Here is a 14,452-nt window from a genome sequence, read left to right as displayed (position 1 = left end):
AGGAGGGTGGGGGTGGGGTGGGAGTTAGCAGCCCGAGAGGGACGGGGCCCGGGGGAAGCGCATCCCGGGGAAACCCATCCCCAACTAGTCCCTAGCCTAGAGAAGATCCCCGGCAGCACAGGCTGCAGAGGTTGAGGCACCCGGAGGACTGGCTGGCTGGCTGGCTGGGTGGAAGGGGGAGCAGAATTGGAGGGAGGGGGAGGGGGCGCAGCCTCACTGCGCCGTCCCGCCCCCGCAGGTGGAGCGCGCAGGCGCACTCCCGGCACGCGCGCCTCTCGCTGCCTAGCCTCTGTCCCGGATCCTTTGCCGCAGCGTCAGCGCCGCCGCCGCCGCCTCTTTTCCTCATCCTCCGCCTCCTCGGCCTCTGCCTCCTCTTCCTCCTCCGCCCCCTCCTCCTCCGCCGCCGCCGCCGCCGCCTCCCCCGCCGACGCGGCGCCCGGAGCCCGTGCCCAGCCCCGGGCCGCGCGGTGCCATGCTGCCCCGGCGGCGGCGCTGAAGGATGGCGACGCCTGTCCCTCCGCCCTCCCCGCGGCACCTGCGGCTGCTGCGGCTGCTGCTGTCTGGCCTCGTCCTCGGCGCGGCCTTGCGCGGTGCGGCCGCCCGCCGCCCGGGTGAGCGAATGCACTGGGCGCAGGCCGCGCGCGGGGCGCCCCGGGGCCGGGGATCGCCGGGCGGGGGTCGGGCCGCGCGGCGCCGCAGTCATCCTCCCCGCCGCCGCCCTCGCCAGGGCCCGCAGGCCTCGCAGGCCCCGCGGGCCCCACAGGCCCAGCCCGCGAGCCACCGCGCCGACCCCGCCTTTCCCGAGTCGGGTAAACAGGCCTGGCGGGGAGGGCGCGGCACCGGACCGCCGAGGGGCTCCTCTGGATGGGGCTTCTCCCGGCTTCTTGGAGGCGAACCTGAAGTTGATTCGCTTCTTGTCTTTGTCTGGGTCCGTGAGCCTGGTCGGTTGGTGTCTCAGGAGGGCTCTCTCTGCGTGGCCCCGCGGCCTGGAGTCTGTCCCGTGGGCGTTTCTGTCTGTGCGCGTTTTGGGCACCGCGGGTGCGGCCGGGCCCTGGGTGCCTGCCGGCCTTACTGCCGGTGTCCGTCCTGGAGTCGGAGTTGCAGTGCTGGTCGGTCCCTATGCCTCGGGTGGTGGACATGCCCCTTGCTTTGCTGCCATGGTGGGGTCTGAAGTTTCCTTGGGCATCTAACAGCTTGTCCCAGGTTTAGCATTTTGCTCTGGCTTCAGTGGGGACAGAAGGAGCTTACAGTCTCTGCTTCCACACTCATCCTCTGCCCTGCAGGGTCCCTCCATTTTGTCTTCTGTGCTTGGGGTTGGAGGGCACCCCCCAAGGTAGACTGAGGCAGAGAGGGATGAGCCCAGGGTCCTGGCAGACACTCCTGGCTCCCCAGATGGGCACTGAGGTTCCAAAGGTCTGCAGGAACCCAGAACCCCAAATGCAGTCTGCCAGGTGGCAGAATTGGGAGACTTCGTACCCATGACTTCACTCATTTTTCCTGGCGGCCCCATAGGAGAAGTGTTGTTCTTAGTCCATTTTACAGATGGGGAAACTGAGGTACAGAGAAGTGACCACTATATGATGCTGCTAGGATGCTAACCTGGGCAGTGCGTGTGGTCTGCATGTGTGGCCTCAAGAGGCCAGAGCAGGGCAGGCTTCCTCCTGGGCACAGCACCCCTGGACAGAGGCCTGGCACCACCAGGGGAGGCTCCCAAGGAGGCCTGAGGGCCAGAGCATGGCTGGCCAGGGATGGTGGAGGCTGCCTGCTGATGGCCTGGCTCTAGGGCACACGGGGTGGGGCCTCCTGAGGAGATGGATTCTAGTCCCAGTACTGGGCCTCTGGGGTGAGCAGGTGCCGCCCCAGCTGCTCATCGGCTTGGTGCGCACCCAGATGCGGGGCAGGGTGCCAGCCACTCTCCAGCTGCTCTTGTTCCTGGGCCCTCCTCCCTCACCGTGAGTCTGGAGCAGGGGCCTTCCCAGGTCTAAATGGGCAGCAGCCACATCCTCCCGGGGTGGGGGGCTGGGAGTGGAGGGAGGCCCCTGGGACCCAGAACCCAGAGCCAGCTCTGGAACTCAGGCCCCACCCTTGCTCTGGCACACTCTGGGTTCTCTGCACTAGGGGCCGGGACTGCTGCCTGGCTCCCCAGGTGCCCAGCTGGTGGGTGGGGTCCAGGCGGCCCAGCTGGCACAGGCTTAACGCTTAACTAGCCCAAGCCCTGGGCCCAGCTCGCTGATACGGGCGCCTGCCGACCCAGGTTGTGCTGGAGGGGGGATCCCTGGGATGGGAACCTCAGCCCACTTGCCCACCTGCTGTAGGAGCTGCTGGAACTTCCTTGCAGGGATGCGTACAGGCAAGAGGCTGTGGGTGTCAGGTTACCAAGGAAACCAAGCCAGGCCAGCCGAAGTCTGGAGAAGGACAGAGCCAGCATTCCCGGATGCTCCATGTCACCCTCCTGCAGCGGGGACTGGTCCTGGTTCTCCGAGATGCGCTCACCCCCACCTCCCCAGACACCACTGACGGTTCTGCTGGGTCTCCCCCTGGCTCCACTGGCTCTGCTGTCCCATGACTGGGGCTAGTGTCCCAGGTCTTGAGACATTCCCCAGCTTTGAGGCAACTCACCTTCTGCATCCAGAGAGGAAACTGAGGCAGATAGGGCCATCGCCCTCCACCCCCCAGCATCAGGCTGGGAGCCTTGGTCACGTGTACAGGACACTGAGGTCTGGGCCCCAAATTAGAAATGGCCTGGCCTGTAGTCCCAGGCCCTCCCCAGTCCCTGGCAGTGGTGGCTGCAGGAGTGACCCCGGCCTGGTTTCTGTTTCGGAAGCAAGTGAGACTAGCAGACTCCATCCCAAGTATCCCCAGCCCCAGCGGCTGGCTGTGCCCTGGCGACAAGCCAGAGGTTAGATGTGGGGGCAGTGACCCGACCCGTGCGGTCTCCCAGCTTGGCCCTCTAGGGCTGTAGGATGTCATGATGAGGTTTGCGGTGGGGTGGGGGGGAGGCAGCCCTGAAATAGGAGACAGCCCCGAGGTGGTGGGAGGGAGCGACCTGGGCCCCGCCCTCTGGGGCTCCCAGGTTGGGCAGGGGTGAGAGACTCGCTCTAGGACAGGTTGAGACTGGAGGTGGGACTTGGAGCGCTGCACGGCCCTAACCGGGAGAGCTCGGTGTTCTCTGGACGGTAGGGGACAGTTCCTGTGCGGAGAGCTGGCTCAGGCCTGGGAAGTGGACTCTGGGGAGTGGGTGAGGCAAGAGAGTTCCGATAAGTGTTAGGACTGTTTGTCTTCCTGGTTCTGAGCCCTGGTGCTGGGGGGGAAGGGCCTGCCCGGAACAATGGCCGGAGCCAGGCTTGGCCAGCTCTGTAGGGAGGGGTTGGGGTGGCCAGGACGGTCCTACTTACTGTGCAGGCCTGAGTCAGGCTGGCCGTGACCCCGTTCTGTCTCTGCTTCCTTCTCAGATGCAGCCGTCTGTCCTGGGAGTCTGGACTGTGCCCTGAAGAGGCGGGCCCGGTGCCCCCCGGGTGCACGTGTCTGTGGGCCCTGCCTTCAGCCCTTCCAGGAGGACCAGCAGGGGCTCTGTGTGCCCAGGATGCACCCGCCTCTGGGTATGGCTTCCTCCCTCCCCCACCTGGTACATTTGACCCCAGCCTCAGCTCTCAGGTCTCCTGCGCTTTGTGGGGTGCCAGGGACTCTCAAGTCACCCTCCAAGTGGCCTGGTGATCCTTTCCAGATGGCACCAGCCCAGAGCTGGGTGGTGGGCTGAGGCCTGGGGCAGCTAGCCCCTCCCAGGGCAAGAGGTATCCAGTGTGAAGTGCTGGGGTGATCCTGGGAGAGGCAGGGTCACAGTTCCCGAGGCTTGGGTCTCTGCAGGGTTGGTCCCAAACCCCTCAGGCACCCACTCCTCCACCCGCTGGGCCGCCCCTGCTCCTTGCCCAGCGACCCCTCTCTCTCCATCACTCACCCGTCCTGTCTGCTTGATTGCGCTGGCGGTGCCCTGCCCGCCGGCCTGAGCCCAGAGTCTGTCGGGATGGTGGCAGCCAGAGTGACTCCAGGTGTGACGGGGCATTGCGGAGGGTGCTCTGGGGGCTGAAGAGTCGGGTGGGCTGGGAGGGGCTTCCCGAAGGAGCATGCTCCTGGCAGCGAGTGGGGCGGGGGCCTGCTGCAGAAGGCGCGTGCTCTGCGCTCTGGGTGCTCTCAGCCGCGGTGTCTACTTGGAGCCTCTGTCCGGACTCTGGTGCCCACGGCAGGGACGAGGGGGACCCAGCCACGGCCCCGCCCCAGCAGCTGCCCTCCCTTCCTCCTGATGACCTGGTGGGGGCGGGGGTACAGAATGGGGCTTCTCCGCATTCCTTGGGGGGTCCTGCTCGTCTTGGCAGCGGAGGCAGTGGGCCGGGTGACGCATTGTCCCCGCGCTCCTCCCACCGCTTTGTGGGTAATGGGTGGGGTGTGGGGCAGCACCCCTGCCCTTCTCCTCCTGGCCTCTGCACGTTCCCATAGCACCTCCACCCCCTGCCCGCTTTCCTGGGAACGCTGGTGCTCACACAGAGCTCCCTCAGTTCTCACCATGGCAACCGGGATGGCCAGGAGCAGGCAGGCTGGTACCTGGTCCCCTGGCTACAGGTGGCGGGGAGGAGCCTGTAGGGAGAAAGAGGCCTTGGCCTGGGGACTGGCTCCCAGATGGGCCTCTCCCTGTCCCCCTCTGGGAAGGCCACCTGTAGCTGGTGTTGCCAGGGAGGGGCTGGGGGCCTCTCCACCTGATGGCCCTTCACCCTCCCCAGGGAAGGGCTTGCCCCAGCCCAGACTGGAAGCTGAGATCGACTTCCTGGCCCAGGAGCTAGCCCGGCAGGAGGCGGGGCACTCCAGGCTCACGGCCCCACCCCAGCCTGAGGGGCGACAGCGGCTCCTGGAGGCTGGTGAGACCCCGCCCCCTTCCCCTGTCCAACTCCGCGCCCCCCTTGACCCCAGCCTGGTCTTGCCGTTTAACTTGCCTTCTCTTTGCAGCATCCACCCTGGGGCTCTCAGAGCGTGGCCAGGGCCCCAACCTGGGCCTCCCCTCCACGCGGGGAGCGCCCACGCCCCGCACCTTCTCCCTGCGCTCCACTGTGTCATCTGGGCCTGTGCACATGTCCCCGCTGGAGCCGCGGGGCAGGCGCGGTGACAGCCTTGCCCTCCGTAAGTCTGGCCGGGCGGGGAGGCCGGGTCCTGCCCGAAAGGCTGCCCTCACTGCGCCCCCTCCCTGCAGTGCTGATCGTGGCGTGCTCCGTGGCCGGCGCGGCCATCCTTGCCGTGGCCGTTCTCTGCTGGTGTCGGTGAGCATGGGGCCGGGCTGGGGGCGGGCGGGCGGGCGGGCAGGCGGTGACCCCGCCGGTCTCAGGTGTGCTGGGTGTCTCCACTCCCCGCAGGCTGCAGCGAGACGTTCGCCTGACCCAGAAGGCCGACTACGCGGCCCCGCAGGCGCCCAGCTCCCCAGCCACGCCCAGGATCTCGGTGCGTGGCCGCGCCCGGCCCTGCCCCGCTCGCCCCGTCCTGCTCGCCCCGTCCCGCTCCGCTCCTCTGCCTCGGCCTGACCCTGTCTCCCCACTCCCGCAGCAGCCCGGGGACCAGCGGCTGGCGCACAGCGCGGAGATGTACCACTACCAGCACCAGAGGCAGCAGATGCGGTGCTTGGAGCGGTGAGAAGCCCCACCGGACCCGCCCCACCCCGGGCCCAGCCACCCCTACCCCGGCCCGCTGCTCCCAGCCACTGGCACCTGGAGGGTGAGGGAGGACCCGACGATCCTGCCCCCACCCAGGCATAAGGAGCCCCCCAAGGAGTTGGACTCTGCCTCCTCTGACGAGGAGAACGAAGACGGCGACTTCACGGTGTACGAGTGCCCCGGCCTGGCCCCGGTGAGTGCGGGGGTGGGCGGTGGGTGTCCCTCCCCTGCCCTGGACCCACCTAACGCCAGCGTTCGCAGACTGGAGAGATGGAGGTGCGGAACCCACTGTTCGACCACGCCTCGCTGTCCGCGCCCCCGCTGCAGTGACCCGAAGGCTGGTGCCCACCCTCTCGTGGACGCGCTGCCCACGGGTGGGGAGGGGCAGGGCCCAGCCTTTCCCATTACAGAGACTGTGTCCTGACGCTCGTCTGCTTGTGGCTGGGGCCCCGGGGCGGCCGGGAACGCCTTGCCGGGGAGACTCCCCCTGCTGCCAGGGGCCTTCTCTGCTCCTTGCTCCTGCCCCTCACATCTGGACCCCCCCCCCAGTCGAGGGGAGGAAGACAGCCCGAGAGGCAAGGCATGGATTGGGAATCCCGGAGACAAGCCAATTAAAGTACATTTCAAAACTTCGGCTGGGTGTGCTGGAGACTGACCTCCCTCCTCCCCCCCAACCCCGGGAGCGGGGCCTCAGGCTTCCTTCCACGCCCCTAGAGAGGCGGGATCTCCGTGCCCTTCGTGGGAAGACCCTGTCACCGCCCGCTGGGGAAGAGAGGCTTTGTTTTTCCTAGGCAGAGGACCACCCTAACCTCTTTCTCCTCCAGGCCTCCCCCCACCAACACTTGTGCCCCAGAGCCGGGGAGGGGAGGAGTGCGGCGCAGGGCCAGGCCAGTCTGAAGTTGGGGCCCCTCCTTCAAGACCCCGTTCTCTGTGTGATAAAAAGGGCTGGGAGCGGGCACCTGCAGACGCCTGGCAGCGGGCACCCCAGGCCTCCGCTTCCTGCCTCGTGTCCACGTGGTCTGGAGGGCGGGGAGGGACGACATGCAGGACTTGACGATGGGCGCCTGCAGCCTATGTGGAGGGGCATGCCAGGCAGAGGGACACAGGCTGCACACAGGTGGGTGGGCCAGGTTAGGGGACAGAGGTGGCAGGGGCCCTGAGTGTCAGGAGCTGGGTCTTGGTCCACCCCAGTCCCCCACCAAGGAGCAAGGAGGCCAGTGGAGGGGGAGGGTGACCTCCAGCTGAAGGCCCAGAGTGGTGGCCGAACTTCGTGGTCAAAAGTGCCAAGACTGGGCCTGGCAGAGGGGTTTCTGGGGTCCAGGAGCAGCGGGGGCCTGGTGCAGACAGTGTGGGGGTATCAGACCTGTCTGCCTCACCAAGGCTGGGGATGAGGGATGGGTTGGGTTCAGAAGTCCCTTAGTGATTCCTAGGGTGGGTCGTCCGGAGCATGCTGGACCTCTGGCTCCTAGATGGATGGGGGCAGCCGTGAATGGGGAGGACAAAGCCAATTTGGGACAGTCAGGTCCCTGAGGTGGGGCTGGGCCGGGGAAATGGGGTTGGCTCTGCTTAGAGCTAATGGCTTGTCCTAAAGCGGTATGTTTCTGGGGCTAGAGCCCACCCCTGACTCCTGGGCCGTGGCCTTGGGCTGGCCCTTAGCAGGAAGCCTCAGTTTTCCTTTGACGCACTGGTGTGGGAGATGAAAGGGGCCGGGTACAGGGAGCTGGGAATGAGAGTAGGGTGGGATGCAGGCAGGGCGACGAGGACTGCTGTCCACTGTCATTTAATCTGTATCGTGAGGGGAAATAGCCACGAAGAAAACGGGGGGCAGAGAGATTAAGTTCTCACTCAAGGGCAAGGCACCCAGGCTGATCTGGCCCAGGCCAGTCTGTCTCGCCAGCTGGACCCTGCAGACCCAGGGCCGGAGGTTCCCCTGGAGCCCTGGGGTCCGTCCCTGGGCTCCTGGCACTTGCCTTTCCCACCTCGTGCTGGCCTGACCTGGGCAGAGAGCGGCCACCCCATGTGCTGACCACTGTCGCTTTGCAGACAACAGCACCTAGGCAGCAGGAGTGGGGCGTGCGCAGCCCCAGCCCGAGGGACGCCTCAGGGAGAGAGGGCCCGAGCCTGGCTGCCCAGCTGTCCGCCCCAAGGGTGGGCCTGAGCAGAGCCAAGTCCGGACACGCGCCCAGAACGCCCCCTGGTGGCCATGCTCCCGGCCGCCGGCTCTTGCAGGAGCGGGCTGAAGGCAGCAGAGGGAGCCCGCGCGCCCTTTACTGCCAGGGAGAGGGTGGGGCAGGGGCTCAGGGGGTGCCTTTGGGAAGGTGGGTGCCCAGGCTGGCAGGTGGCCAAGGGCGCCCCAGGTTGGGGGTGCAGCTGAGGGAGCAGCACGAGGGCAGTGCCGGAGGGCGGTCACAGCAGGCGGCAGCCTTCAGCCTCCCGGTGGACCACCTGGAGGCCCCCAGCCCCCCTAGCCCTCCTTCCCTCCCTGCCCAGGCTGGGGAGCACGGCTACCTCCTGTCCAGGGGGAGCTCCAGGACCTGCTGGGGGGCTCCTCCAGGGCCCCGGGGGGGCGGGTGCAGGATGGGGACTCGGAACCCCGGAGCAGCCCAGCCACCCAGGCTGGCAGGAGGACATCTCCTCCCGGGGTCTGCAGCTGGGGAGGTTCCCACTGCCTAGGCTCTTGGCTAGGGGGCCACCCCACCCCGCGGTCTGTGCCAAGCACCGTCTTAGCCCCAGGGTCTTTGCTGGGCTGTGGCGGTGTCACCCTCTGGCACCTGCACTCGGGAGGACACCAGGCCGGGGAAGCTTCCTGACGAGCAGAGGCACACATGCATTACCGGCCCCGCCCCCCCCATGCCCTCTAGCGAGAACCGGGTGGGGGTGGGTGAGGGCTGCCAGAGGCGGGGCCTGTGAGAGTCCCAGGTGGGCTCAGGGCTCCTGGTGGGGTGACCAGGAAAAGTGCTCGTGGACAGGGCACCTGGGCTGGGGACAGCAGCTCCAGCCCCAGGAAAGCCCCCTGCACCCCAGGGCCTGTGAAAGGAAGGGTGGTCGAGGATTTGACCAAGAGCAGGGGCCGGAAAAAAAAAAAAAAAAAAAAGAGCAGGGGCCGGCTCTGTGTGAGCTCGCCTGGGGCCAGTGGAAGTCAAAAAAGCCAGATGGGGAGCGGGCATGGAACTGCTCGGGGCCTTGCGCCTGGTGAGTGGGCTGAGGGAGGCCCTCCTCCCTGGGGGACCCCAAGCCCCTGCCCTCCCTTCCCTGACCCAGTCCGCTGGCCCCTCTCTCATTGCGGAGGCCACCGGAAGGGGGATCCTCTTCCCTTGGGCCCTGGGCAGTGGGAAGCAGGGACCCTGGGGACAGGTTGGGGGCCCTCCGATCGGTGCCCGCCAGGAGGTTGGCCCTGGAGCAGCCCTGTGCCTGGCTGTGGGAGTGACCCTGTGTTCCCGGGTCCCAGATGCTCACAGGCTGCCAAGCTGGAGGTGGGTGCCCGCCTGCATCCCAGTGACTCCGAGGCCCAGGGCTGAGCTGGCAGGAGGAGGCCCCACTTTCCCTTTGACTCAGACTCTCTCACCTTTTTCTTCTTCCTCTGAGAACCTCTCGTTCTGAACCATCTCTGGGCCAACCTTGGAGTCCCATTTCCCCGCCAGCAGGTTCTCACGAACGGGGGCGCCCCGGCAGGCAGCCACCCTGAGCTGGCAGGCGTGCCAGGGGCCCCTAGGAGCAGCAGACCTCGTGTAAGGGTGGGGGAGGTTCCTTCAAGTCCACCCAGGAAGGGAGCGGGCTGCGGGTGTGGGTGAGGCCGGTGGCAGGGCCCCAGCCAGCCTGGCAGTGCAAACAGGAAGGGCAGAGGCTCTGGCAGCCAGGAGCCAGGTCACTGGCAGGCTGTGGCGGGATCAGCTCTTTCCTGCTCTCCCCCACTGCCCGAGGGGCGCCTGCCACAGGGAGAGGGGGTGGTCTCCTCCGGGGCCCCCGTGCCAGGGAAGAGACGCCCAGGTGGGACCAAAGGCCCAGTGCCACTGTGGTCCTCTCTCTAAATGCTGGGTGCCGGAAGGGCAGGGGTGACAGCAGCTGTCCGCTCTGGTCAGGGCCTGACGCTGGCCCGTGGGAGCCAGGCCTGGCGGCTGCATCCACACCTTGGGCCACCAGATGGTTTCCGACAGATCCTGCAGCCCCCACCGCGCCCCCCCGCCGATGTTGCACAAGGCCCCACCGCAGCTCAGAGGTTATGCAGGGGGTGGGGAGCCGCAGAGGGGCCAAACTGCCCCCCTTCTGTCCCCCTCCATGGGTCTGCTGCCAGCTCCCCAGTTCCTGCCCTGAGGGCAGACTCGTCCTCACTGGAGGGCAGGAGTTGGGGGAGGCCAGCAGCCCCGGGAGCCCAAGAGTGGAGCAGGACAGGGACTTCGGGGTGATGGGAGGCCCCCAGGATGGCGTGGGCGGCAGATCCGACCAACGGTTCCTGGTTGCTGTTCCCTCCACGACACCCAGCCCGCAGCCTCCAAGAACTGGACTGGCCTGAGGCCTTTAGGACACTAGCATGAGGGCTGGGCCTTGCCCAGCCATGTCCAGGCAGGTTGAAGGAAGCTGATGGCTGAGCGTGGGGTGCAGGCCGGAGCCAGGGCTGTCCAGCTCCGAGGAACCAGAGCAAAAGGGGAAGGAACTGGACCTCCATGCCTGGGCCTCCAGGGCTGGCCGGACGGCGGGGGAGGAGAGGGACTCTGGACTTCAGCCTTCCTTTTCCTGGAGCGGGTGCCAGCCCCCTGCCCACGTCAGGGACACAGCGACTCCTTCCTTTTCCAGCCTGGAAAGCCCCCTCCCTGCCCCCACTCCCACCCTGGGCTGTGGGACCTGGAAGAAGAGACCTGGAGCCCCCAAGGGCAGGCCTCCCACCCCAGGTTCCTGCAGCTCTTCCCAGCCTGGCCAGAACCTGGGGCCCTGCAGCCGGGGCTTCCACAGACACGGGTCCTTGGGAGGGGAAAGAAGGTGTGGCAGCCTCACAGCCCACCCCGGGGCCAGGCCCAGCCTGGCACCTGCCCACCGTGGGCATGTGCTGGGGCCTTGTGTGGGCAGACACTCCTAGGACCCCTGGACGGAACCCCTCTCTGGGAATCTGGGTTCCAGGACAAAGGTGTCCTAGAGGCAGCACGGGTGGGGTGGGGTGGGGTGGGGTGGGGTGGAGTGGCCCAATTAGAAGCAAAGAATAGGAAAGACCTCAGGCTCCTGGCAAACAGCTGAGCGCAGCACATCTACAGCGAGAGGGTCTGGGAGCCCACGGCGGAGTTGAGCGGGCGGTGAGCAGGGGAAGTGGGTGATGACACAGCACTGGGGGAGGCGGTGCTGGTCTGGGCTCGGGTGGCCTCCGAGGGAAGCATGCCTGCTTTCCACGGGCACCCCAGGCCTGGGCAGCAGGCAATAGCTGGGTGCTCAATGGCTGGGCCACCCTTCTGGGGCGGGGGCCACCTCCGCTCAGGATGGCCTCCCTTTCCCTGAGGTCACGTGGGCCCTCTCCTCCTCCTGCCTCCCGTGCCTGCCCCGTGCGTCACCTCCAGGCCTTTCCAGAGGCCAGTGGGGGTGGGGGCCACGGTCCTGGACCCTGGCTGGGCACCCTTCCTGTAGCCGCCTCCCCTCAGCAGCTAGAGGACTAGAGGGGGAGACGGGGTGAGGATGGCGGTGATGCCAAAGGTCACCTCAGGGCGGGGGCGAGGGCAGGACAGGAGCGGGAAGGTACCCTGGTTGCCTCCTCCTGAGCAGATGAAAGGACAGCGTTTCCAGGTGGCGCTGGGTGCAGGGGCGCAGCCGTGATTTCGGGGCATCCCCGTGCAGCCGCGGCTGTGATTTGAGAACCTCCGGCTTCTCGAGTAATTAATCTGGGAGCCGCCAATGCATAATGCCGGTGAGTGTCTGGTCTTCGGGGAAGCTTGGGCTGGGAGGATGGGGCCTGGGGCGAGCCCGAGGAGACAGCCTCTCTTCCTGTGTCCTGTGCAGGGGTCAGCCCCGCTCCGAGGCTTCGGGCTTTGGGGGCCCTGGCGGTAGCGGCTCTTCTCTCGGCCCTCTGGCTCCTGTGGCTGCTCAGGTCGGCCCCTGGGGGAGCTCCGGCGCCCCAGCCCACGATCACCATCCTCATCTGGCACTGGCCCTTCGCCAGCCAGCCCCCAGAGCTGCCCAGCAATACCTGCACCAGCTACGGTGTGGCCCACTGCCGCCTGACCACCGACCGCAGCCTGCTGGCCAGCGCCAACGCCGTGGTCTTCCACCACCGAGAGCTGCAGACCCGGCAGGCCCGCCTGCCCCTGGCCGAGCGGCCGCAAGGGCAGCCCTGGGTGTGGGCCTCCATGGAGTCGCCCAGCCACACCCGCGGCCTCGGCCGCCTCCGTGGGGTCTTCAACTGGGTGCTGAGCTACCGGCGTGACTCAGACATCTTTGTGCCCTACGGCCGCCTGGAGCCCCGTGAGGGGCCTGCGCCGCCGCTGCCAGCCAAGAGCGGGGTGGCCGCCTGGGTGGTCAGCAACTTCCAGGAGAGGCAGCGGCGCGTGCAGCTGTACCGGCAGCTGGCGCCCCACCTGCAGGTGGACGTGTTCGGCCGCGCCAGCAAGCAGCCCCTGTGCGCCGACTGCCTGCTGCCCACCGTGGCCCGGTACCTCTTCTACCTGTCCTTCGAGAACTCCCAGCACCGAGACTACATCACCGAGAAGTTCTGGCGCAACGCGCTGCTGGCCGGCGCGGTGCCCGTGGTCCTGGGCCCCTCGAGGGTCACCTACGAGGCCTTCGCCCCACCTGATGCCTTTGTGCACGTGGACGACTTCGGCTCGGCCCACGAGCTGGCCGCCTTCCTCGCTGGCATGAACGAGAGCCGCTATCAGCGCTACTTCGCCTGGAGAGACCGGTTCCGAGTGCGGCTGTTCGGCGACTGGCGGGAACGCTTCTGCGCCATCTGCGCCCGCTACCCCCACCTGCCCCGTGGCCAGGTCTACCAGGACCTCGAGGGCTGGTTCCAGGCCTGAACTCCGCCGGCTGGAGGAGGCAGGGGAGGGTGGCTGGGAGCCGGAGGTGTGGGTGGAGGCCTGGGTGTTGAAATCCAACCCTCCGGCATCCGACCAACCCCCATGGGCAACCCACAGGCTGACTTGGGGGCTGGGGACGGAGGCCAGGAAGCAGGGGTAACCTTGGCAGGCTGCCCGGAGGTGGAGGCGGGTGGGCACTGGAGCCACTATTTGGGGACAGAGGTGTGAGCAGGGAGGGAGCAATGCGGGTGCATGTTGCTGGGGCCCATCAGAGATAAGAGGCTACAGAGGCCCTCCCTCCCCACCTTGATCATACCTTGGGCCGGTCAAGCCTGTCCTCCTGAGGTCTGTGGGGGCAAAACCTGGGCCCCCGACCTCTGTAGCCGCGGTCCCCTCGTCCGGGATGTGCAGGCTGGAGCCCCGCGTACAGACCTGTGTGGCCCGGACCCGAGACAGCCAACCAGCTTCTTGGGCTTTTGGCAGCCTGCAGTCAGTCCCCTCGGGGGACACCAATCAATAAAGAAACAAAGGACAAGAATGGCACGTGTCGAGTCTGCTTCCCCCTGCCACCCTGGCCACACGGGCCTTTGTCCTGGCCGGATCCCGCTCTCTCCATCCCAGGCCTCTGTCCTCCCAGCTTCCTTCAGCCACACTGAATGGCACCGCAGCAGAGAGCCTTCCCTGACCCCCCAAAGGCCGAGGGGCGGAGAGCAGCGGCCAAGGACAGAAACGCGGCTGGGGCAGGGGAAGGTGCCCCATCTCGAAGGCCTTGGGATTTCATTCTCAGGCTGCAGGGTGTCCGGGGTGTGACGAGGTCTGGTTTTTGATGTGGGGTTCCCTCTGACTGGTGGCTGGTGGCAGCACGGGCATCGAGGAGGCACCGAGGTTACTGCGGCAGCCAAGGGAGCCCTTGTGGCAGGCTGTGCGGGGGGAGGGGAGGCTGACGGTGAGCCTCTGGGTGGTGCTGACAGGGCCCCAGGAGCTCATTCGCCCCTGCCCCAGGTGGGGTGGGCAGCAGGTGGAGGCAGGAAGCTGCCCGCCCCCTTGGCAGTGGCTTGTGGGAAAGGCCCACCGGTGACTTCCTGCCCTGCCCTAGCCCCGGTACTGGCCGAGGAGAAGGAAGTGTCCTCAGGCTGCAGCGTGGGGTGGCTGGGGGCTTGTGCTCTGCCCCTCCTCCCGGGACTGCTTCGCCTCGCACCGTACGGAAGGAGCTGGGAGGGGGTGGGGAGGTGCGGCCCCCCAGATCTGCCACTCAGTTTAGGGTGCGTCTTCTTTGTGCAGCCCAGACACTGGACGCCACTCCGTTTGCCCCTCCCGTTCACAAGTTGGGAAACTGAGGCTGGGAGGAGCCATCAGAACCAACCACCAGGCCTCCGTTCCCCGCAGGGGCCGGCCTGTCCTCCACTGCCCTCTGCTGGCCTCCCCGGGAATGGACCGCCCCACCCAGCTCAGACCCGGCCTCCGTCTGTCCAGCCGTTTGGCTCCGGCAGGCACCAAACCACCTCTGCGGAATTCACTGGACCCCAGACTCCCTGTGCAGAGGTCAGACTCACCCTCTCATATAGGGAGAAAAATGAGCCACTCACAGAGGGAGCAGCCTCAGTCTCCCCGAGCTCCGGCCTACCCCGCCTGCAGGGAGCAGTTCTCTCTCTGGGTCCCTTCCCTTCCTCGCTGGGCCCAGGGAGCTGCAGCCCTGGCCGAGCCCAGCCAGGCCAGTCCTGCCACCTGGTCACCAAGCGGCTCATTCACAAGGAACGCAGGAAACTCTTA

General features: G+C 67.1%; 2 protein-coding genes across 5 annotated transcripts; both read left to right on the top strand.

Annotated features, from left to right (window-relative positions):
* The first annotated feature begins 357 nt into the window (after window positions 1–357).
* On the top strand, window positions 358–6,323 carry NPDC1 (neural proliferation, differentiation and control 1). 4 transcript variants are annotated; one of them, XR_014247121.1, is made up of 9 exons: window positions 358–611; window positions 3,453–3,599; window positions 4,773–4,907; window positions 4,996–5,166; window positions 5,237–5,303; window positions 5,369–5,481; window positions 5,587–5,666; window positions 5,787–5,883; window positions 5,952–5,994. XR_014247121.1 is itself a non-coding variant. In XM_082400894.1 (9 exons), exons 1-9 carry the CDS (start codon window positions 500–502, stop codon window positions 6,018–6,020), a joined length of 963 nt encoding a protein of 320 aa, XP_082257020.1. In that variant the 5' UTR covers window positions 358–499; the 3' UTR covers window positions 6,021–6,323. The 4 variants fall into 4 exon arrangements, 2 of the variants coding, with proteins under 2 accessions (XP_082257020.1, XP_082257019.1); XR_014247122.1 differs by having other exon boundaries at window positions 5,584–5,666; XM_082400894.1 differs by having other exon boundaries at window positions 5,397–5,481; window positions 5,952–6,323.
* Window positions 6,324–6,427: 104 nt separating this feature from the next.
* On the top strand, window positions 6,428–13,228 carry FUT7 (fucosyltransferase 7). The gene is made up of 2 exons (XM_082400892.1): window positions 6,428–11,574; window positions 11,667–13,228. The coding sequence occupies exons 1-2, from the start codon at window positions 11,562–11,564 to the stop codon at window positions 12,680–12,682; spliced, it is 1,029 nt and encodes a 342-aa protein (XP_082257018.1). The 5' UTR covers window positions 6,428–11,561; the 3' UTR covers window positions 12,683–13,228.
* The last annotated feature ends 1,224 nt before the right edge of the window (window positions 13,229–14,452 follow it).

The sequence above is a fragment of the Balaenoptera borealis genome, assembly GCF_965194805.1.
Source record: "Balaenoptera borealis genome assembly, chromosome: 8".
Lineage (NCBI taxonomy): Eukaryota > Metazoa > Chordata > Mammalia > Artiodactyla > Balaenopteridae > Balaenoptera > Balaenoptera borealis.
This window is presented reverse-complemented; position numbering and strand designations above follow the sequence as displayed.